Genomic DNA, 25,365 nt, shown 5'->3' with positions numbered 1-25,365 from the left:
ATAAACTATATCGGAAGGACAGGGAAGGACATATTGGTGGCGGAGTTGCTCCATATGTTAAAGAAGGCATTGAATCTAGCAAGCTCGAAACACCAAAAGAGGCAGACTCCTCCACAGAATCGTTGTGGGTGGTGATACCATGCCCCAGGAGGGATTTAATACTGGGAACGACCTATCGTCCCCCTGATCAAAATGCTCAGGGAGACCTGGAGATGAGATATGAAATTAAGGAAGCATCCAAACTAGGAAATGTGGTAGTAATGGGTGACTTCAACTACCCGGACATAGACTGGCTGCATATGTGTTCCAGTCATGACAAAGAAGCAAAGTTTCTAGATATTCTAAATGACTATTCCCTAGACCAGTTGGTCATGGAAGCGACCAGAGGGACGGCAACCCTGGACTTAATCCTCAGTGGGGACTGGGACCTGGTGCGAGATGTAAGTGTTGTTGAACCGACTGGGAGAAGTGACCATTGTGCTATTAAATTAAACATACATGTAAATGGCCAATTGCCAAGAAAATCCAACATGGTCACTTTTGACTTCAAGAGAGGAAACGTCACAAAAATGAGGGGATTGGTAAAAAGAAAGCTGAAAAACAAAGTCCAGAGGGTCACATCACTCGAAAATGCTTGGAAGTTGTTTAAAAACACTTTATTAGAAGCTCAACTGGAGTGCATACCGCAGATCAGAAAAGGTACCACCAGGGCCAAGAAGATGCCAGCATGGTTAACGAGCAAAGTCAAGGAAGCTCTTAGAGGCAAAAAGTCTTCCTTCAGAAAATGGAAGTCTTGTCCGAATGAAGAAAATAAAAAGGAACACAAACTCTGGCAAAAGAAATGCAAGAAGACAATAAGGGATCCTAAAAAAGAATTTGAGGAGCACATTGCTAAGAACATAAAAACCAACAACAACAAATTCTATAAATACATTCAAAGCAGGAGACCATCTAGGGAGGCGATTGGACCCTTGGATGATAAGGGAGTCAAAGGTGTACTAAAGAATGATAAGGAGATTGCAGAGAAGCTAAATGAATTCTTTGCATCTGTCTTCACAGTGGAAGATATAGGGCAGATCCCTGAACCTGAACTAACATTGGCAGGAAGGGATTCTGAGGAACTGAGACAAATAGTGGTAACGAGAGAGGAAGTTCTAGGCTTAATGGACAATATAAAAACTGACAAATCACCAGGCCTGGATGGCATCCACCCGAGAGTTCTCAAAGAACTCAAATGTGAAATTACTGATCTGCTAACTAAAATATGTAACTTGTCCCTCAGGTCCTCCTCCGTGCCTGAGGACTGGAAAGTGGCAAATGTAACACCAATATTCAAAAAGGGATCCAGGGGGGATCCTGGAAATTACAGGCCAGTAAGCTTAACTTCTGTCCCTGGAAAACTGGTAGAAAGTATTATTAAAGCTAGATTAACTAAGCACATAGAAGAACAAGCCTTGCTGAAGCAGAGCCAGCATAGCTTCTGCAAGGGAAAGTCCTGCCTCAGTAACCTATTAGAATTCTTGAGAGTGTCAACAAGCATATAGATAGAGGTGATCCAGTGGACATAGTGTACTTAGACTTTCAAAAAGCTTTTGAAAAGGTACCTCACCAAAGACTTCTGAAGAAGCTTAGCAGGCATGGAATAAGAGGAGAGGTCCTCTTGTGGATAAGGAATTGGTTAAGAAACAGAAAGCAGAGAGTAGGAATAAACGGACAGTTCTCCCAATGGAGGGCTGTAGAAAGTGGAGTCCCTCAAGGATCAGTATTGGGACCTGTACTTTTCAACTTATTCATTAATGACCTAGAGTTAGGAGTGAGCAGTGAAGTGGCCAAGTTTGCTGACGATACTAAATTGTTCAGAGTTGTAAAACAAAAAGGGATTGCAAAGAGCTCCAAAAAGACCTCTCGAAACTGAGTGAACGGGCGGAAAAATTACAAATGCAATTCAATATAAACAAGTGTAAAATTATGCATATTGGAACAAAAAATCTTCATTTCACATATATGCTCATGGGGTCTGAACTGGCGGTGACCAACCAAGAGAGAGACCTCGGGGTTGTAGTGGACAGCATGATGAAAATGTCGACCCAGTGTGCGGCAGCTGTGAAAAAGGAAAATTCCATGCTAGCAATAATTAGGAAAGGTATTGAAAATAAAACAGCCGATATCATAATGCCGTTGTATAAATCTATGGTGCGGCCGCATTTGGAATACTGTGTACAGTTCTGGTTGCCTCATCTCAAAAAGGATATTCTAGAGTTGGAAAAGGTTCAGAAGAGGGCAACCAGAATGATCAAGGGGATGGAGCGACTCCCTTACGAGGAAAGGTTGCAGCATTTGGGGCTTTTTAGTTTAGAGAAAAGGCGGGTCAGAGGAGACATGATAGAAGTGTATAAAATTATGCATGGCATTGAGAAAGTGGATAGAGAAAAGTTCTTCTCCCTCTCTCATAATACTAGAACTCGTGGACATTCAAAGAAGCTGAATGTTGGAAGATTCAGGACAGACAAAAGGAAGTACTTCTTTACTCAGCGCATAGTTAAACTATGGAATTTGCTCCCACAAGATGCAGTAATGGCCACCAGCTTGGATGGCTTTAAAAGAAGATTAGACAAATTCATGGAGGACAGGGCTATCAATGGCTACTAGCTGTGATGGCTGTGCTCTGCCACCCTAGTCAGAGGCAGCATGCTTCTGAAAACCAGTTGCCGGAAGCCTCAGGAGGGGAGAGTGTTCTTGCACTCGGGTCCTGCTTGCGGGCTTCCCTTTGGGGCACCTGGTTGGCCACTGTGAGAGCAGGATGCTGGACTAGATGGGCCACTGGCCTGATCCAGCAGGCTCTTCTCATGTTCTTATGAAATGTAGGTGCTATTGCTCTTGCCACTAACACCTTGCCTTACGGCATAGGTCGGAATTGACAAGGCCAGCGGCAGGAGGGGATGTGCAATTTTCCAGCCTGCTGAGATGGAGGAGGAAAAAATGTTACGTTTCCTGCTGGAAAACCATGCATGCGATCCCTCTATTCCCTCTACTTGCAGATGGCCGGCTTCCCAAGTGCCTTTCAGCATACCCCGTGAAGTGATTATTACCAGATATGCTCATTGCCAGCTAGGAGCAGAATGTTAGATTTGGACCAGCATCCAGAAGGAAGTGTTGGAACATGCATCTAATTTTTATTGATTGTTTGATTAACTGGGTAAAGGCAGATGGTCATTCAGCTAAAAAAAAAAAATACAATCGCTTGACAGTCCTCATGAATTATTTTCTAATCGGGGCTTTTGGCTGCTTCCCAAGGCTTGAAGCAGTGCAGATTTTGTAAAAATAATAACAGAAAAGTTTTAAAAAGACATATTGAAATGGAAAGGGGAGCAGACTGTGGTGGTTGGTGGTTCTTACCAACACAGGCGGGCCCCTGTTGTTAGTAATAGGGACTGTGGGGAATTGCTCTTGCCTTCCTCCCCCACCAGTTCTGGTCACTTTGTAGGAATATTCAGCTGAGTGTTGCCCTTTCTGCCAAATAGGTCTTGTTATCATTCCTGCCATGTCCCAAAAAGATTGTTACATTTGGGTATGCGGAGGGGGCGGAATGCTCTTGGATGTCAAAGGTGCGATAGGTGTGGAGGTGCAGAAGCTGCCAATCAAACAATCAATCTGAACTGAGGGAGACTGGCTTGACCTTTAGATGAAAGGGTCGGCTGTGTGCTCTGAATGTCTATTGCTGATTAACACGCTCACTCTCCACCCTGGGAAAGAATCAGAAGCCACAGAGAGTCAAGCAGACTCATGCAAAGGCTTGTAAACATTGTGCATCACTTCAGCTTAGCTTTTGTAATCAAATGCAATGCGCTCATTGCAAGTCAGATTTATTGCAAGTGGACAATTCATGGGGTCTTCATGCAAACTAAAAAGGTAATGTACCAGGTGCTTCTCCCTGCAGGCAGGGTTCCAAGACATTGGTTGCGGTGAGAAATAAGGATGCTTGGAAAATCTTCCCAATCCACACTTCTCCCCAAACGTGTGGGGTTCCAAATTACCTGATCTTATTTATAGATGGGCTAGTTAGCAATTTTCCATAAAAAACAATATTCGGCTTTGACTAGCCTACTATTTGTGGTATAATATAAACCTGGTTACTGATGTACAAAACGTCAAACAAGGAATCTTGAAGGATGCAAGGTTGGACATGATCACATCAACATTCTTTTGAGCTGTGGTTCATCAATGCCTAGAGATGCCTGCCAAGAGGCACTGGCTATTACTCAGCATCTAGGTGCATTAGCAACCTAGGCAATAAATGAGACACAAATTAATAGAAGAAACTGAACATTTGCTGCAAACCATCCATGCACTGATACTGGAATTAATTTGAGAAGCAATCCATGTTTAAATTGATGGGAAGCTGGAGCGGAATCCATAAACCGGTAATGCAGGGGAAAAACAGATTCTGTTATTAGCATCATTGGGGCAGAGTCATGTCCCTTACCCCCAGAGCTTGGAAGATTACTTTTAAAAAGTAATAAGATACAGTTACACTTACATGGCCCCCCAAAAGTAGTAATTACAGTTACAATTACAGTTGCTGTGAAAGTAACTGATTACTTTTACTCAAAGGTACTTGCTACAATTACATTTTAGTTACTTTAAAAAAAATTGCCTACACGGTGCTGGCCTTGGCTGCTGCACATCTAAGTAGCCTAAAACATCATTAGAAATAAGCACACATATACAGAGGGTAGTAGAATATTTTTTTTTATCCATAAGATTAACAGAATGGCATAACAGAATCTCACGTCTCCTCACCCCACCCCCAGCAATGATGATACCCCAACACACATGTTTTTTCTCTATATATATTTTGCCTCCAGCTCTTTTCTCCTTCCACTCCTGTCAATTTTTAAACAATTGTTTTCTCCACCCAGTCTCGCTCTCCACCTCCTCCCTCATCGCCTCCTAAGCACCCACAGAGCATGAAGGAAGAACCACGCTGCACAGAAGCCCAATTTGAAGCACATGATTTTCATCCACAAATCAGAGGAGCAGAAGACTTCCCCTGCTCTCACCCAAATAATGCGCAAAAGTAATGCTGGAAACATTACAATTACTCCTCAAAAGTAATGAAGTCACTACTCGTTCTATTACCAGCAAAATGTAATGAAGTTGCCCACTCGTTACTCAAAAAAGTAATAAATTACAAGTAATTTGTTACTTGTAGCCAGTTACTTCCAAGCTCTGCTTACCCCAAACAGCAGAGGCTCTTGCACTAGGGCTACTGGAGCACAGCTCTCCCCAGGAGAATGTCAAGCACATTTTAATATATTTTCCCTCGATCTCAAAGCCACACACTCGTTCCTGTCCCACACATATTTTATACAGACATTTCTGTCAATTTTCTGTTCTTTGGCCAATCAACTCTCCACAGTACTCAGCGAATCCTAATCCAAACATATTGCTATGGTAAAGATGTCCCTCCCATGTGCCTCTAGGAGGACTTCTAGCTTTTCAATGCTGGCTCTGCAGTTTCTCACTCCCCGCTGCTGCTACTAGGGCGATCCATGGACTCTGCATTGATTGGGGAAGACTGAGGCCCTTCAAGTGTGACCAGGAACATACTTCTATTCTGAGCAGGCTCAGAGCTGTTTCCTTGAAAGTCAGATGTCCTCATTCCTTTTAGCATGTTCTGGTAACCAGAGAAGCAACAGGGAGTGTTTCCTGCTTTGAGAAGCCTTTTCTGGTTTGTTTAACATTTGTTTTGTGACCTTGCTAGAGAGAAAGCATGCACAAGCCACAGTGGACACAGTGCAAGTCTCCTTTCCATATTAAATATATGGGGAAATGATGGATGGCTTATGTACATGTTGCAACAAACCCTGTATTTACAATTTCCCGGCATTCATTCATTAAAAGCAGCTTTAGGGCAGATTGATCTGAGCATGCACGATTTCAGAGTATGTTCCTCAGTATTTTCAGAAAAGGTGTGTGGACCTGATTCAGACAAGCAGATTCTCTACATTAAGTTCAGAATAACTTGGATGCAAAATGGAAGAAGATGCTCCGCTATTTTTTCTTGCTTGCTTTTTTGTGAGTTTGTCAGTGAATTTGTAAAATGAAAAGTTTAGGCTCTGAGTCTGTCTGATATCACACTGACTTCACATCAGTCCCCAAACCTGGAATATTTTTTTCCTAACCTCAGACATGAGGCTGATTATGATTGCCCTGGTGTGATGTACTCTGGACATGAGCATAAATTATTACTTTGCATTGTCAGGTCTAAGTCATGCACATTGCAAAGATGTTCTGTTGTGCTCTGATGTGCCCTGCCTCAAATGAAACAAATGTTTATTCTTTTAGTTTAAAGGGAAAAAATGATATGGATAATGAAAAGCTAAATTGATTTGGGGGGGCGGAACTGCATGCAACTGGAAGCAAGTGTTCCTCACATTGTAAAAGTTTGTGTGTTTGGTGTTTTTTAATTATTTATTAGACTTGTTAGTTGCTTGTTACCTGAAGGTCTCTAAGCAATTTAGAAGTTTTTCTCCTGTCCACCAATGTGCAGATAATTAATTTTTTTAATGAAGAGATAGTAACACTGCACATGTGTAACAACACACTATCCTAAATAAGTGCATTGAAAGTCCTATTGTGATGAAAACTCTGAGATTTCCTCCAGGGAACCACACAGTGAATGGGGTTTGTTATGTAGCCCCCATGTTGCCATGTTCCTAGTTTTTGCTTGTTGTGTGGCCAGTGCAATCTGGAGTGTGGGAGTTGATGTGGGGCAGCTGGAGAGATCACCCTCCTTCCTCCAACAATAAAAGACAAGGAAATAATTTTAGACGGTGGTAGCCAACTTGGTGCCCTTTAGATATTGTCGGACTTCCCTCATCCCTGACCATTGGCCATGATGGCTGGGACTGATGGGACTTGGAGTTCAACAACAGCTGGAGGGCACTACATTAGCTACCTAATTTTTTAACAAAATTTACGATCTGCTAGAATAATGAAATAACTCTTTGGTCTATTTCTTCTGAAGGGGATTGGGGTGGGTGGGATAAATCTGGGATCACCTGCATCTGAAATAGGGATGGGTAAATCTGTCAATTTTGTTTTTTTCTTAGTTTCTCATTTTTTCACTCTAAAGTTCAGTTCTCCACATTTTCCTAACTTAAAAAAATAATAATTCTGATGAATTTTAGTGCTATTTTTTCCTAATATACACATTTTTCAAAACAATTTTTCCTAATATAATGCATTTTTGTATCTTATTCTCACCAATATATGCATCTTTATGCAGACTTTACCCTAGTATGTGCTTTTTTTATACACATGACTTGGCTGGAAAACTGCATTGCAAAATTTGGAGAAGAGCTGATTTCAAAGGATGACTGTAGTTTGTTTCATATTTTGCTTCAGAAAGTGAAGATTAGGTAGATTAGGCCTTTAAATGTGAACTGAATTAAATTTCTCCCCCATTCCTAGTCTGAGGAGGGGACTCCTTACGCACACACAAAAGGCTAGACAACTACTATGTTGTGAAGAAAGCTACATTTTAGAACCCTTTCCCCTGAGATGCTACTTCTCATGTGCAGGCACTGTTGGTTTGTTTGCCTAGGGGAGCATTCAGTCTGGCAAATGATCACCTGCAATCTAAAGTGGCATAGTCCAGACACAGGTTGACTACCTCCATAAGAACAAAGCCCAGATGACCTCTCTTTCAGTGGTTATCAAACCCCAAGCGATTCCTCGCCTTCTGAATCTGCAGTGATAAATGACCTAAAGATTCTTGTTGTTATGTGCCTTCAAGTCAATTACGACTTATGGCGACCCCTTGAATCAGCGACCTCCAACAGCATCTGTTGTGAACCACCCTGTTCAGATCTTGTAAGTTCAGGTCTGTGGTTTCCTTGATGGAATCAATCCATCTCTTGTTTGGCCTTCCTCTTTTTCTACTCCCTTCTGTTTTTCCCAGCATTATTGTCTTCTCTAGTGAATTATGTCTTCTCATGATGTGTCCAAAGTATGACAACCTCAGTTTCATCATTTTAGCTTCTAGTGATAGTTCTGGTTTAATTTGTTCTAACACCCAATTATTTGTCTTTTTTCACAGTCCATTCAAATGATTTTTTCTCTTACCCGCTTTTTCACTGTCTAACTTTCACACCCATACATAGAGATTGGGAATACTATGGTCTGGATGAACCTCACTTTAGTGTTCAGTGATACATCTATGCATTTGAGGACTTTTTCTGGTTCTCTCACAGCTGCCCTCCCCAGTCCTAGCCTTCTTCTGATTTCTTGACTGTTGTCTCCATTCAGATTAATGACTGTGCCAAGGTATTGAAGATTAAGAAAATATATTCTCAATTGATCAGTTATGACTTTGTTTTTAAAAACCTAGTCAAGTTCTTCTTTTAGAACAGAGAGCATAACTATGACTAGAATCCCTACTTCTAGAAGTTAACACTGCCTTTGTTATTCCATAAACTCATTTTGCTTTATAAATTACTCCACCACTAGGTCAATTTTCCCCTCCATTAAAAATATAGAAGATGTGCCACTACCATCCTCAGGTAGGAAAAGGAGATCCAAGCAGATGATCTCAGATCACATGTTGGGAATTTATATATCTGCCTCATACTGACTATTTTTCAAGTATTTAGTATGATATACTCAGGTAACAGCCCTTACAGACATAAAAAACTACTTTATACCAAGACAGTCCATCTAGCTCAGTATTGTTTACACTGACTGGCAGTGACTCTCCATGCCCCTTTAAACTTCATCTACCATCAGGGAACATGTTCCACATTTAGTTGTCTGTTGCAGGGGCGTCACTACCAGGGTGCGGAGGGTGCGGCCCACACCCGACAAGGCTGCTCCAACTCCTCCTCGGAGGCGGTGGGCGGGTGAGACCAGAAGCAGCGTCGGCGGGGCGAGGGAGGCGCGCTGGCGTTCCCAGGCCTTCTCCGGCTGGGTGCCCCTCCGGCGCGCGCCCTCCCAGGGGCATGGACGGGGTGGCTGGCCTCGAGTGCACACGCCCAGCCACCTCATTCATGCCCCTGGGAGGGCGCGCACCGGTGGTCCGCACCCCCTCCCCGCACTCCCACTAGTGACACCGCTGGTCTGTTGAGCATCTCCCCATGGAACGCTCATGCCTTGAACTGCACCAGAGTGGGCGGGCACTGACCAGGTCTACAGGGTCTCATGATATCCCACATGCACTGAGAATGAGGTAGAGGGTGCACTTTATTTAGAAACATAGGAAGCTGCCTTTTACAGAGTCAGGGCATTGGTCCATCTAGCTCAGTATTGTCTACTCTGATTGGCAGCAGCTCTCCAATGTTTCAGGAAAGGAACATTCCCAACTTTACCTGGAGAAGCCAGAGATTGAATTTGGGACCTGCTGCATGCAAAGCAGATGCTCTGCCCCTGAGATATGGTCCTTCCCTTATTCAGGCTACTGTGTGTGGCTGCGCTGCAGAAGGTCAAAAGTGAGTCATAACTTCCCCAGCGAAACTGGCTTGCCAGTAGTGAACTGAGATCTGTTTCTTATGTTTACAAAGCCCTATACAGCTTGGGACCAGGATACCCGAAAGATCATCTTACCCTTACTGGTAACCTCCAGGCTGGATTATTCTAATGCACCTTGAGGTTGGTCTGGAAGGTGCAGCTGTGGCAAAATGTGGCAATGAGACTGCTCTCTGGGGCAGAGTATCGTCATCATGTCACCCTGCTGCTGAAAGAATTGCACTGGCTGCCCATTTGCTACCAGGCCAAGTTCAAGGTTCTAGTTTTGGTGTACAAAGCCCTAGACAGTTTGGGACCAGGATACTTGAAAGACCGTCTTACCCCTTATATACCCAGCCGATCACTGCGCTCTGCAGGTGAGGGCCTCCTGCAGATACCAACTTATCAGGAGGTTCGTTCTGCACAATATAGGAAACAGACCTTTAGTGTTGTGGCACCTTCCCTTTGGAATTCCCTCCCCTTAAAATTAGGCAGGCGCCATCTCTGTTATCTTTTTGGTGCTTATTGAAGACCTTCCTCTTTCAACAAGCCGTTTAAGTGGAGACCTATCCCAGTCTGTGTCTGTGTTGGAATTGCTTTTTAAGATGTTTTAATGGTGTTATCATTTGTGTGTTTGTAGCACCTGGCTCCTTTGGAAGGAAGACAGAGATATAAATTTAATTAATTATTTAATTAATAATGTCTGTATCTATAATATGTGCTTTTAATGTGTATTTTATATGTAAATTTAAAGTAATATTTGTATATATGTTTATAAAAATGTTTGTTTTTAAAAAATGGCAATAATCATTGCCACTGTGAAACCACTTTTTCTGGCGAAAAAAGATGTGCTGGTGAAGCAACATTTAGGACAACAGTCTCTCTGCAGCACACACAAACGCACGCACGCACATACACAACAGTAAACAACAGTGGCCACCTGCTTAACAACTGGTCTGGTGGATTGCTTTCTTTTCCCCAGACTGCCAGCTGTGACACTCTTATGCTACTGCAGAGAAATGAACAGTTGAGTGGCTTCTAGAACCAAATACTTACAGTATACATCTACTCTTATCGACTTGATTGCTGGTGAGCCCAGGCCATTCTCAGCCTTGCAATAATAACGGCCCCCTTGATGTCGCTGGATGTTGGTGATCCTCAATGTCTCGTTGAAGACACTTGAGTCTTGAAACCGGTCAGAGGCACTTCCTGCCGTTTTGGTCCACCTGATCTGAGCAAGCATCAAAAAAGACTGTTACTTGATGTTCCCCATTTCTTTCCTAAATAATCATTGTTAGTATTAACATCAGTTAAACAAGTTGAGGAGATGGGATTGTTCTATTAAGACATAGAAAAAGAGGGTGACATATATTTTTTGTTCCATCAGAACCAGCATAAGGACTGAGGGTTTCCCCAGCCAAACATTATGGGTCTCAAAGGGGACCCATTGAAATAAATGGAGTTAAATAACTCAAGTCCATTTGTTTCACTCGGCATACTCCGAACATGGCTTAGTTGGATATCACCCTAGGTGCTTATAGGCCAGGACCAGGGCTAGGGAGCTGTTGCTGCTGCTAACTGACTATTGATGAATGCATCCCTGTAACACAGACTGTGTCCTTTCTGCATTTGTTCACCTATTGTTCACCTTTTGGTTTTTAGCTGTTGTTGCTTTTTAGAAATGCTAGGATTTTGTTGGCTTGAATTTTTGTAAATTGTATTGTCATTTCTTTTTGTATTTGTGTTTTTCTATTTGTGTGTAAGCCGCCTTGGGGGCCTTTAGGCCAAAAGGCGGCCTAGAAATAAACCATAACATAACATAACATAAATCCATTATCCCAACTCTTCATTGAAAAAAATCTTCATAGTGATTTTCATTTAGATAGAGGGCTCTATCCAACTGATCTATACTCAGCATAAACCCATTGAAATTAATGGATCCAAGTTTTTTTATCTAACTTATTTATGGAATTTATATCCCACACTCCTCTCAAAGGACCCAAGGGTAGGAAACACATCTAATAGATACAAAAAGGTGTAAAACATTGAAAAACAATTAAACTAATTTAAAAACAACTACACACAACAACTTAATGGAAATCACTATAAGTCTACCCTGAGTAGGACTTGTCACTGAATACAACCCACATATTTTTTCATAAAATACAAGTTTCAAAATTAATTTTATTGCAAAATACCAATTCCTAAACATATTCCCTTTATTTTATTTATTTAGAAGCATTTATAAATGCTTAATATTTGAAAAATGTCTAAGTGGTTTCATTATAAAGTTATAAAGTTTTAATTTATCCTCTTTACCCTAAGTGTGGATCTGGTCAGTGTCTTAAATATGCCTGCCTGGCCTAATTTCAGACTCAATAGATCAGAGCTAATATTTATACAAATAATTTCCCTCAACCAAATGCAGCCCATTTAAATCTAACACACAGGGAATAGGCATCCTTTTGTCCATTTGCGATGGCCTCACCATCATAAGGACAGAAACCAGATCCATATTCCAAGGCTTTCATGCCAAACTCAAGAGTGTCTCCAGCCATAAATGTAAACTTTAAGCTTACCTCAAAGACATAAAATCTTGAAGTGACTACCATCCATGACATGCAATAAAACCACCTGATAACAAAGCCATAAACTACCTGTATTGTAAACTGCTAATCAGAAGTTGGACACCCTGTTTTTATAAGCATTCCCAAATTGATAGTTTTCAGTATGTCCAGATGCATTCCAAATATATTCCTATGTCTAAATGGTTTAATATGTTTTTCTACAGCTGAAATTTATTGTATTTATTTCATGTATTCAGATATATTGAGGAATGTATCACCTTGTTATAATTTAGAACAGTTTATTTTTATCTGACAAGCGTGATAATCAGCACTTAAGTTTAGAAATGTCACAAATTCATAATCTTCAAAGAAAAAAATTAGTATAAATATTCCTCCGTTTTAGCACGAATTCATTCTTCTCCTTAGGAGAGCTTCATTACGCTTCTGCACCCAGATAGCCTTGTAAGATCCAGGTAATTAAGCAAGATACTTAAGCTCTGCATCAAATGGGTTGCATCAGTGTGTTATATCTATGCTATACACCAGGACTTTAGATCAGTTGTGCTTTAAGATATGTAAAGCCTTGACCTGTTTTATTTTGATTTTATGACGACAAAACTTTTATTTTTCCTGTAATGTTTAAATAGTTTTATAAGTAAAGGAAATGTGCTAACTGAATTTACTATCTGTCTGAAGACTTGTTCCTGCACCTTAAATTTTCTATGTGTTAATACAAAGAGGGGGGCCAATCCTCCCCCCCCCCTTTAATGTGGCATGTGTTTCAGGGAAAGGTAAGGTGCCGGCTTAAATTGTCAGGCACAGCCTGCTACCTACTTAGACTTCTACCTACTTAGACTTCCTACCTACTTAGACTTCTACCCTGAACAGAGCAAATCTGCTGCATCAGTTCATATCACAATTCACAAAGATCAAACTCCACAACCATGTCTAGTATGATGCTTGTGTTTCCATTTGCTGAGGAATATGGTGGAGTGGTTAAGGTGTTGGACTACAACCTGGGAGACCAAGCTGAACGGGGTTTGGAACAGGTGTAAGTATCTCCTTGACCTGTTCCACCACAACTCTTTTGGGGGACTTAAACCGGCTTAAGTTACATTGGTGTAAATTCCACTGACTGAGTCAGCATAGCTGCTGTTGAGTAGTTTGAAAGAGTAATGCCAGCATAAGGCTGGATGATCTGGGTTGAGGGACTTACACTAGCATAGACCTGGCTCAGCTCAAGTCCAAACTCTTTTATCCCGGGCAGATCTTTGGTTTCAATTGCACTGTTAGGCCAGTGATGGTGTACTCCAAGTAGCACTTAGATAATAGACTGCCTTCAAGTTGATCCCGACTTATGGTGACCCTAGGAAAAGGGTTGTCATGGTAAGCGGTATTCAGAGGGGGTTTACCATTGCCTCCCTCTGAGGCTGAGAGGCAGTGACTGGCCCAAGGTCACCACCCAATGAGCTTCATGGCTGTGTGGGGATTCGAACCCTGCTCTCCCAGGTTATAGTCCAACACTCTAACCACTACACCACACTGGCTCTCTAAAATGGAAATGGACTGCCTGCAAGTCGATCCCAACTTACGACGACCCTATGAATAGGGATTTCATGGCAAGTGGTATTCAGAGGTGGTTTCCCATTGCCTCCCTCTGAGGCTGAGAGGCAGTGACGGGCCCAAGGTCACCCAGTGAGCTTCAGGGCTCTGTGGGGATTCGAACCCTGGGCTCCCAGGTCGTAGTCCAACACCTTAACCAGTACGCCACACTGGCTCTCTTAAGTAGGACTTAGCTGAATACAATCATTACATTCCACCTATTTTCTGAGAAAGTGGAGGTGGCCAACAAATCACAATACAATAGCTATATAATCTCACTGTTAAAGTCCATAATGAAAGCAATAAAATAAAATAATAATATTCAAAAAACATGTCGCTAGTCACAGGTGTGAAAACATTTCTGCTAAAGCTGTATCATCTGCATCTAATTAGCTGTTTTCCAGAGATGCTGAAGAACACGTTCTGGGGTACATCAGATATTTAAACAGAGGCACACACAATGATCTTGAGGAACAGAACACACACACACACACACACACACACACAGACACACACACACACACACACACACACACACAGACACACACACACACACACACACACACACACAGTTATTTTCAACAGAGACCACCTTCACAGCTTCTAAGACAAATTTGTAGACTTCAGACAAAAACCTGCCTATTTTTAATATCCTGGCAAGATAGGAAAGCAGAAAGTCAAGAGATGGTGGACGGGGCTGGCACTATAATTAGGCAAGTTGAGACAATTGTATCAGGTGGTGGCTACACAAAAGTGGCAAGTTGATGCCCCCCAAATTCACTTGCCATATTGACTGCCAGTCTGCCTCCTCCTGATGCCACTGCCAGCTCCCCCCATACCCAGTGAGGCTCTCCCTCAAGTGTTGTGAGAAAAAATCAAGGAGATCCTTCCTCAGTGCAAGGCATTCGGGTTGATGCAGCCAGGAATGTTGTGTGCAGGTCTGATGCAGGATCCCACGGAGAAGGAGAAAGCAACCAGGCAAGGCTGGCGGAAGAAGGCTGCACCATGGACAGCTCCAAGTGAGCTACCTGCTCCAACAAAGGTTGGAAGCAAACTGAGGCCATTTAACCCTCTGCTGCCTGACTACTTTCTCTGGGTTCCACCCCCTTGTAGAGAACTTCAGAGCCTTAAAATCCTCTAGCCTGTGGACGGGCACTTCTCCTCCATTCTATAGCCTCTCTGTTGGGGTCCTCCTGGAATGGTGATGTGTAATGCAAAACATCTGGTGGCTCAGGGCAAGGGGATGGGCTCTGTTCCTATAGGTCCTGGTGGTCTGGGAGGTTCCTCTGGGAGTTTCTGTCCGGCAACTGCAGGTACAATGGTCTCCCTGTGTTCAATGGTCAGCTCTGAGCCCTGAGCCTACCTGGCTCCCCCTCTGGTGCCTCTGAATCCTTCAATTATATGTCTGTATCATTGCAAGATTTGGAGGTCATGACAAGGAGTGCACCTGCACCATAGAATAGTAGAATCATAGAATCATAGAGTTGGAAGGGGCCTTGTAGGCCATCGAGTCCAACCCCCTGCTCACAGCAGGAAATCCACAGCTAGAGCATCTCCCGCAGATAGCTGTCCAGCCTCTGCTTGAAGACGTCCAACGAAGGGGATCCCACCACCTCCGTAGGCAGTCGGTTCCATTGCCGAACCGCCCTTACTGTCAAGAAGTTCCTTCTAATGTCCAATCTGAATCTACGCTCCTGCAACTTAAAACCATTAGACCAAGTCCTACCCTCTGGGGCAGCAGAGAACAAATCTGTACCCTCCTCTATGTGACAGCCCTTCAGGTACTTAAAGAGTGCAATCATGTCACCCCTCAGCCTTCTCTTCACCAGACTGAACATGCCAAGTTCCTTCAACCTTTCCTCATAAAACTTGTTCTCCATACCGGCTATCATCCTCGTCGCCCTCTTCTGAACCCGCTCTAACTTGTCTATATCTTTCTTAAAATGAGGCGCCCAGAACTGAACGCAGTATTCCAGATGAGGCCTGACCAATGCAGAATATAGTGGGACTTTTACTTCCCTCGACCTGGAAACTATAGCTCTGTTTATGCATCCCAAAACCGCATTTGCCTTTTTTGCTGCAGCATCACACTGCTGGGTCATGTTCAACTTGCGATCCACTACAATTCCAAGGTCCTTCTCACACGCACTACTGCTAAGCCGGGTATTTCCCATCCTGTACCCGTGCATTTTGTTTTTGTGGCCTAAATGCAGAATCCTGCATTTGTCTTTATTGAATGTCATTTTATTAATTTCAGCCCAATTTTCTAGTCTATCCAGGTCCCTTTGGATTTTATTCCTGTCTTCCATTGTGTTAGCTATCCCTCCCAGTTTCGTATCATCCGCAAACTTCATAAGGCTTCCCTCCACCCCATCATCTAAGTCATTGATAAAAATGTTGAAGAGTATCGGCCCCAGGACAGAACCCTGTGGCACTCCACTCGAAACCTCCTTCCAGTCCGAAGCAGAGCCACCGACGACCACTCTTTGAGTACGGTTTTCCAACCAGTTGTGAATCCACCTGACAGTATTTCCATGTAGTCCGCATTTGACTACTTTGCTAATCAAAAGGTCGTGGGGGACTTTGTCAAACGCCTTGCTGAAACCTAGATAGATGACATCTACAGCATTTCCACCATCTACTAAGCTAGTGACCCGATCAAAAAAAGAGATGAGATTAGTTTGACAGGATTTTTTCTTGACAAACCCATGCTGGCTCCTTCTAATCACAGCATTGTCATCTAGATAGTTGCCAATGGACTCTTTTATTATCCGTTCTAATATCTTTCCCGGTATTGAAGTCAGACTGACCGGCCTGTAATTCCCCGGATCTTCTTTTTTACCCTTTTTAAAGAGCGGGACGACGTTTGCCCGTCTCCAATCCTCCGGCACCTCTCCCGTTCTCCAGGATTTCTCAAAGATGATGGCAAGAGGTTCCGAGAGTACATCCGCAAGTTCCTTCAATACTCTGGGATGCAGTTCATCAGGCCCTGGAGATTTGAACTCATTTAGGTTAACTAGGTATTTCCTGACTATCTCCTTATCAATCTCGAACTGCAATCCCAACCCCTTACTGAGATTGCTACCGATGCAAGGTTGCACACTGTTCCCTTTTTGGGAGAAAACGGAGGCGATATAGGCGTTGAGCAGTTCTGCTTTTTCCTCGTTATCTGTCAACATTTTGCCATCCTCATTGAGCAGCAGTCCCACCGTTTGCTTGGTCTTTCTCTTGCTTCGAGAGAGTTGGAAGGGACCTAAAAGGCCATCAAGTCCAACCCCCTGCTCAATGCAGGAGTCCAAATCAAAGCATTCCCGACAGATGGCTGTCTAGCTGCCTCTGGAATGCCTCCAGTGTTGGAGAGCCCACTACCTCTCTAGGTAACACTGACAGGGTTTGCTGTGGTGCCTAGAAATGCTGTTTAAATTTAGTAAAAAAGTGTAAAGTTGCACTATTTCTGGCAGGTGGCACCACAGGCACTCTCCTGGCCCCCTCACCCAGAATGCCTCACTCTGAGGAAGAACCCCCTTTGCCCTTCCTCAGAGCAAGACAGGGAGAAGGGGTCGGAGCGGAAGCAGCCAGCGCTGCCATAGCAGTGGCAACATCTGGGAGAAAAGAGGAGGAGGGGGAGGGGCAGGAAGGACAGCGGAAGAGGAGTGCACCTACTCACAGGCAACACAACCCAAGGGCATCCAAGATGGCCAGAACCACAGCTGATGCTGGTTTTGCCATCAGATAAACAAAGCAGGGAGCAGACCAAGATGGCAACTTTTCACTGTCTGTTTCCGTGGTATGATGCCAGTGCTTTCACAGATGCTACCATCTTGAAAAGAAATTATATTGTCCATGTCCAGCAACAGCACCACCATCTCGGAAATGAGCTGCATCCTCTGGCCTTTGTCATTTTACAGACTGGTACATTTGGCCATAATGTTTGTGAGCATTGGCTGCTCCCTGAAAACCCTGTCATAGGGGTGGGAGGGGATTGCTTCAAATGTTTGCACTGCCTATAACCTCTGACAGATGTTCTTACACAGCTGTCAGATCTCTCAGAGCTTCCATCTTTGCAACACTTGCCGATACAAGCTCAGGAGTCAGGCTGTCAGCCCATGGAAAACCAAGCAAATGTTTTATTTCAAGAGACTTCAATGTACATGTGAGACAGCCAACCTTAGCACAGATGTATTTCCCTATCTCAGACTGTCAGCATTTTTCTATTTTTAAACTCTTGGCTATGAGGAGCTTTAAATCATCTGCACAAGGAATGTGTCACTGGATAAATGCTTGATAGGGTGTCAAATTGATTGTTTTCCCCACCCCACCCTGCTTTTACATTAGAAAATGCATCCTTCATTGCCTTTATTATCCAGAACTTGGAATCATGAGTGGGCTTTTCAGATTAGCAACCAAAGAAGGACAAAGCCAATAATAAGGCATTTTATTTTTTACTTTATTTTGTTTTAATAGAATTTCCAAATGAAAGAAATGGGAAATGCATGCCAGCTTTATGTTTAGGGTAACTAAAAATGCATTTGGTATTGACTAGGACCATATGGATGTAAAAGGCGCCTGCTGGATCAGGCAAGTGGCCCATTTTGTCCAGCATCATACGGTGAGTAGGGTGTGAAAGTAATCCTGACGCTAAACAGGCTGGTCACAGAAGGTGCCTGATGATGATGATAAGTTCTGAGCTTGATAATGTGACGAACTCGACCGTGTTCTCTGGAAGTAAGGGGAGTGCTGAAGGCACTTGGGCTCCTAGGCTTGGAAGGGAAAGTTAAACATCCTTTAACAACAGTAAAGACCTCACACATTTATTAGTTGTTTCCCATGAGACATCCTAAAGTGATTTGGATCCATTTCAGTCTGGTTTCAGGCCTGGTTACGGGACAGAGACAGCTTTGGTCGCCTTGGTGGATGACCTACGCAGAGAGCTGGACAGGGGGAGTGTGTCCCTGTTAGTTCTACTGGACCTCTCAGCGGCTTTCAATACCATCGACCATGGTATCCTTCTGGACCGCCTTGCTGGGATGGGACTTGGGGGCACCGTGTTACGATGGCTCCATTCCTTTCTGGAGGGACGAACTCAGAAGGTGGTGCTGGGGGACTCCTGTTTAAGCCCTTGGCCATTGACCTATGGGATCCCTCAGGGTTCAGTTTTGTCCCCCATGTTATTTAACATCTATATGAAACTGCTGGGAGAGGTTGTCTGGGGGTTTGGGGTTCAGTGCCATCAGTACGCGGATGACACCCAACTCTATTTCTCCTTTCCACCTAAAGCCAAGGAAGCTGTCCTGGTCCTGAACCAGTGCCTGGCATCAGTAATGGACTGGATGAGGGCGAACAAATTGAAACTAAATCCAGACAAGACGGAGGTGCTCCTGGTCAGTTGAAGGGCAGATCAGGGAACAGGGATTCAGCCTGTGCTCGTTGGGGTTACACTCCCCCTGAAGACACAGGTTCGCAGTTTGGGTGTGCTCCTGGACTCTGCTCTGAACTTGGAGGCCCAGGTCTTGGCCGTGGCCAGGAGTGCCTTTGCCCATTTAAGACTAGTGCGCCAGCTGCGCCCGTTCCTGGAAATGCCTGATTTGACTATGGTGATGCATGCCTTAGTTACATCCCGTTTAGACTACTGTAACGCGCTCTACGTGGGGCTGCCTTTGAAGACTATTCGGAAACTTAAACTGGTACAAAGAGCTGCAGCCAGAGTATTAACAGGGGCTGGTTAATACAACTCCCTTGTTACAACAGCTCCACTGGCTGCCAGTTTGTTTCCTGTCACAATTCAAAGTGCTGGTTTTGACCTTTAAAGCCCTATACGGCCCAGGTCCAGGCTATCTGTCAGACCATATCTCCCTATACGAGCCTGTCCGGGCCCTGAGATCTTCAGGAGAGGCCCTTCTCTCAGTCCCAACACCCTCGCAAGTGCGATTGGTCGGGACGCAAGATAGGGCCTTCTCGGTGGCTGCTCCTAAGTTCTGGAACTCCCTTCCTAGGGAGGCATGAATGGCCCCCTCCTTGCCATCCTTCTGTCGGCAAGTAAAGACTTTTTTATTCCAACAGGCTTTTGGGATAGAAGGTGTTTAGGATTGGGCTTTACAAGCCTTGTTTTAATGTTTTATATTATTATCTGTATTATTTTAAATTGTTTTTAGATTTTTAAGTGCCTTTTATGGTTTTAAGGTTGTGCATAGTTTAATTGCATTTTAATTGTATGTTTGTCTATGTTTTTAACTACACGTAAGTTTTATTTGTAAGCCGCCCTGAGTTGCAGTTTGGAAAAAGGGCGGGGTAAAAACAAAGTTTCAATTCAATTCAATTCAATTCAACATAACTTACAGTGTATAAAACATCTGTTACAGATGGCCCATGATCTTCCACCATCTATCACAGATGGCCATCACTGGAAGCTGAGCACCAGCCATGATGGGCTTGGTCTACATTGCCTTGAGAATAGAGGAAGCAGCCTTAGACTATTGGTCGATCTACCCGGTACATTCTGCATTGAATGGCAGAGTTTTAGGCAAGGGGCATTCCTGGCCTTACCTGGAGATGCCAGAGATGGAACCTGGAACCTCCTGTGTACAACAACAACAACAACAACAACAACAAACAACAACAACAACAACAACAACAACAACAATAATAATAATAAAATTTTATTTATGAGTCGCCTATCTGGCCGAGTGAACAGCCACTCTAGGCAACGTACATCAATACAATAAAATACAATATAAAAACAATGAGGGCCACAATCAATAATTAAACTAAACACTACAATTCTAGTTAATAACAGTATTAAAAACTAGCCCACCCCAGAAATCCCGTAGGCCTGCCTGAACAGCCAGATCTTCAAGGCCCGGCAGAAACCTATCAGGGAAGGGGCATGGCGAAGGTCGAAAGGAAGGGAATTCCAGAGGGTGGGGGGCACAATTGAAAATGCCCTCTCTCTGGTCCGCACCAGCCTAGCTGTTTTAACCGGTGGGACCGAGAGAAGGTCTTGTGAGGCTGATCTCGTCAGGCGGCATAATTGGCGATAGCGGAGGCGCTCCTTCAGATAAACTGGGCCGAAACCATATAGGGCTTTATAGGTCAGCACCAACACCTTGAACTGGGCCCGGTAGACAACTGGTAGCCAGTGTAGATCTACTAACACCGGAGTGATATGATCACGGCAACGGCTGTTCTTAATCAATCGTGCCACCGCATTCAAAGCCACTGAGCCATGACCCACTGCATGTTCCCTGCTCCATGTGCAGCTCTTGAGCACAGTGAGTTCCAGCATCAGCTGATTGCTCAACTCCCACAGAGAAAAACAGCTGCACACATACACACATGTGCTTCTCCCTTGTAAAATAGAGACGTCTGAACTCTCACTTTTCTTTCCACAGAGGTGCAAAGGCATCCCAGCAGACTAGACAATGGAGCTCTTTCTTATTCACTTGTAGTTTGCCAGGATGCGTTTCCCATTCACGACAGAAATATAGTTTCTGCCAGGAACTTAGTCAAAAAGAAGGATGAAATATCATACTGAACTTTTGCAAATGTCTCCTCTCCTTCAGTCTGAAACAGCAGGCTGCTTAGATTGCAAGACACTAAATATTCCAGTTTAGCATCGTTTGCTTGGAAATGAGGGGGTTGTTTGCTAATTCTGTTGGTTTATGCTCCCCTGGATAAACAAAGAAGAACATCTAGGAAGAGTGGACGGCCCAGTGCACCTTGTCACTGTGGCAAATTGCAGGACTCATTGCAGGACTCATTGGTGGCCAAACAGCTACAGACACACTTGGAGGAAACAGATTATTTAGATCCTTTCCAATTGGGCTTCAGGACTGGACATGGAACTGAAACAGTCTTGGTCGCTCTGGTGGATGATTTGAGGAGGGCATTGGATAGGGGAGAAAACTCCTTCCTTGTCCTCCTGGATCTCTCAGCGGCTTTCGATACCGTTGACCACAGTATCCTACTGAATCGCCTGGAGGGAATGGGAATTGGGGGCACTGTCTTACGGTGGTTCCATTCCTATCTCTCTCATAGGCATCAGCGAGTGGCATTGGGAGAGGAGGCTTCAGACCCTTGGCCTCTCAATTGTGGTGTGCCACAGGGTTCTATCCTCTCTCCCATGCTATTTAACATCTATGTAAAGCCGCTGGGGGCCATCATCAGGAGATTTGGGTTGCAGTGCCACCAATATGCGGATGACACTCAGCTCTATCTCTCATTTAAGTGCTCACAGGAGTTGGCTGTGGATACTATTTCCAAGTGCCTGGAGTCCGTAAGTGAATGGATGGGAGGAAACAGGCTGAAACTGAACCCCGACAAGACCGAGGTACTGCTTGTGGGGGACAAGAGAAGAGTAGGAGACACTGACCTGGTGCTGAATGGGGTTAGGTTGCCCCTGAAGGAACAGGTTCGTAGACTCAGGGTCATTCTTTACTCGCAGCTGTCCATGGAGGCTCAGATATCAGCAGTGAGCCGGGCAGCTTGGTATCAATTACATCTGATACAGAGGCTACGACCCTACCTTCCGGTCCATCTGCTCCCACAGGTGGTGCATGCCCTGGTCTCCTCTCACTACTGTAATGTGCTCTATGTGGGGCTACCCTTGAAGACGGTCCGGAAACTACAACTGGTACAGAATGAGGCGGCATAGTTACTTAAGAACAGCCACTGCCAGGATCATATTACTCCAGTCTTAGAAGATCTGCACTGGCTACCAGTTGTCTACCGAGCCCAATTCAAGGTGTTGGTGTTAACCTTTAAAGCCCTATACGGTGTCGGTCCAGTTTATCTAAAGGAGCGCCTCCAGCATAATCAAATATGCCGCCTGACGAGATCAGCCTCACAAGACCTTCTCTCGGTCCCACCAGTTAAAACAGCTAGGTTGGTGCGGACCAGAGAGAGGGCATTCTCGGTTGTGGCTCCCACCCTCTGGAATTAATCCTTAATCCTCAGTGGGGACCGGGACCTGGTGCAAGATGTAAGTGTTGTTGAACCGATTGGGAGCAGTGACCACAGTGCTATTAAATTAAACATACATGTAAATGGCCAATTGCCAAGAAAATCCAACACGGTCACATTTGACTTCAAAAGAGGAAACTTCACAAAAATGAGGGGATTGGTAAAAAGAAAGCTGAAAAACAAAGTCCAGAGGGTCACATCACTCGAAAATGCTTGGAAGTTGTTTAAAAACACTCTATTAGAAGCTCAACTGGAGTGCATACCGCAGATCAGAAAAGGTACCGCCAGGGCCAAGAAGATGCCAGCATGGTTAACGAGCAAAGTCAAGGAAGCTCTTAGAGGCAAAAAGTCTTCCTTCAGAAAATGGAAGTCTTGTCCAAATGAAGAAAATAAAAAAGAACACAAACTCTGGCAAAAGAAATGCAAGAAGACAATAAGGGATGCTAAAAAAGAATTTGAGGAGCACATTGCTAAGAACATAAAAACCAACAACAAAAAATTCTATAAATACATTCAAAGCAGGAGACCATCTAGGGAGACGATTGGACCCTTGGATGATAAGGGAGTCAAAGGTGTACTAAAGAACGATAAGGAGATTGCAGAGAAGCTAAATGAATTCTTTGCATCTGTCTTCACAGTGGAAGATATAGGGCAGATCCCTGAACCTGAACTAACATTGGCAGGAAGGGATTCTGAGGAACTGAGACAAATAGTGGTAACGAGAGAGGAAGTTCTAAGCTTAATGGACAATATAAAAACTGACAAATCACCGGGCCCGGATGGCATCCACCCGAGAGTTCTCAAAGAACTCAAAGGTGAAATTGCTGATCTGCTAACTAAAATATGTAACTTGTCCCTTGGGTCCTCCTCCGTGCCTGAGGACTGGAAAGTGTCAAATGTAACGCCAATCTTCAAAAAGGGATCCAGAGGGGATCCCGGAAATTACAGGCCAGTTAGCTTAACTTCTGTCCCTGGAAAACTGGTAGAAAGTATTATTAAAGCTAGATTAACTAAGCACATAGAAGAACAAGCCTTGCTGAAGCAGAGCCAGCATGGCTTCTGCAAGGGAAAGTCCTGCCTCAGTAACCTATTAGAATTCTTTCAGAGTGTCAACAAGCATATAGATAGAGGTGATCCAGTGGACATAGTGTACTTAGACTTTCAAAAAGCGTTTGACAAGGTACATCACCAAAGACTTCTGAGGAAGCTTAGCAGTCATGGAATAAGAGGAGAGGTCCTCTTGTGGATAAGGAATTGGTTAAGAAGCAGAAAGCAGAGAGTAGGAATCAACGGACAGTTCTCCCAATGGAGGGCTGTAGAAAGTGGAGTCCCTCAAGGATCGGTATTGGGACCTGTACTTTTCAACTTGTTCATTAATGACCTAGAATTAGGAGTGAGCAGTGAAGTGGCCAAGTTTGCTGACGACACTAAATTGTTCAGGGTTGTTAAAACAAAAAGGGATTGCGAAGAGCTCCAAAAAGACCTCTCCAAACTGAGTGAATGGGCGGAAAAATGGCAAATGCAATTCAATAAAAACAAGTGTAAAATTATGCATATTGGAGCAAAAAATCTGAATTTTACATATACGCTCATGGGGTCTGAACTGGCGGTGACCGACCAGGAGAGAGACGTCGGGGTTGTAGTGGACAGCACGATGAAAATGTCGACCCAGTGTGCGGCAGCTGTGAAAAAGGCAAATTCCATGCTAGCGATAATTAGGAAAGGTATTGAAAATGAAACAGCCGATATCATAATGCCGTTGTATAAATCTATGGTGCGGCCGCATTTGGAATACTGTGTACAGTTCTGGTCGCCTCATCTCAAAAAGGATGTTATAGAGTTGGAAAAGGTTCAGAAGAGGGCAACCAGAATGATCAAGGGGATGGAGCGACTCCCTTACGAGGAAAGGTTGCAGCATTTGGGGCTTTTTAGTTTAGAGAAAAGGCGGGTCAGAGGAGACATGATAGAAGTGTATAAAATTATGCATGGCATTGAGAAAGTGGATAGAGAAAAGTTCTTCTCCCTCTCTCATAATACTAGAACTCGTGGACATTCAAAGAAGCTGAATGTTGGAAGATTCAGGACAGACAAAAGGAAGTACTTCTTTACTCAGCGCATAGTTAAACTATGGAATTTGCTCCCACAAGATGCAGTAATGGCCACCAGCTTGGACGGCTTTAAAAGAAGATTAGACAAATTCATGGAGGACAGGGCTATCAATGGCTACTAGCCATGATGGCTGTGCTGTGCCACCCTAGTCAGAGGTAGCATGCTTCTGAAAACCAGTTGCCGGAAGCCTCAGGAGGGGAGAGTGTTCTTGCACTCGGGTCCTGCTTGCGGGCTTCCCCCAGGCACCTGGTTGGCCACTGTGAGAACAGGATGCTGGACTAGATGGGCCACTGGCCTGATCCAGCAGGCTCTTCTTATGTTCTTATGTTCTTTAATTCTCTGCCACACGATCTTCGCCATGCCCCCTCCCTGGTAAGTTTCCGCCAAGGACTAAAAACTTGGCTGTTCCAACGGGCTTTTTAGTTAGTTCAGTTTTATAATGTATAGATGTGGGCTGGTTGTTAATAGAAGATTGATGTTAAATTGTATTTATATGTTATATATGTTGTATTTTAATTTTAATGTTGTACGATGCCTAGAGTGGCCGATTATTCGGCCAGATAGGCGGCCTAAAAATAAAATTTTATTATTATTATTATTAGACCCATTTGTAAACAGTTGCAGG

At 43.9% G+C, this 25,365-nt stretch overlaps 1 protein-coding gene across 4 annotated transcripts in view; it reads right to left on the bottom strand.

The window, feature by feature from the left end:
- Positions 1 to 25,365, bottom strand: part of MDGA2 (MAM domain containing glycosylphosphatidylinositol anchor 2) — a 588,493-nt gene that overhangs the window by 322,716 nt on the left and 240,412 nt on the right. For all 4 annotated transcript variants that reach the window (XM_061612635.1, XM_061612637.1, XM_061612638.1 and 1 more), the window contains exon 3: positions 10,561 to 10,735. In XM_061612635.1, coding sequence (XP_061468619.1) covers positions 10,561 to 10,735 — 175 coding nt within the window. The remainder of the gene's footprint in view (positions 1 to 10,560; positions 10,736 to 25,365) is intronic.

Source organism: Rhineura floridana, chromosome 2 (genome assembly GCF_030035675.1).
Source record: "Rhineura floridana isolate rRhiFlo1 chromosome 2, rRhiFlo1.hap2, whole genome shotgun sequence".
Classification (NCBI taxonomy): Eukaryota; Metazoa; Chordata; class Lepidosauria; order Squamata; family Rhineuridae; genus Rhineura; species Rhineura floridana.
The sequence above is the reverse complement of the archived record's forward strand: the minus strand, read 5'-3'. Positions and strand labels throughout refer to the sequence as shown.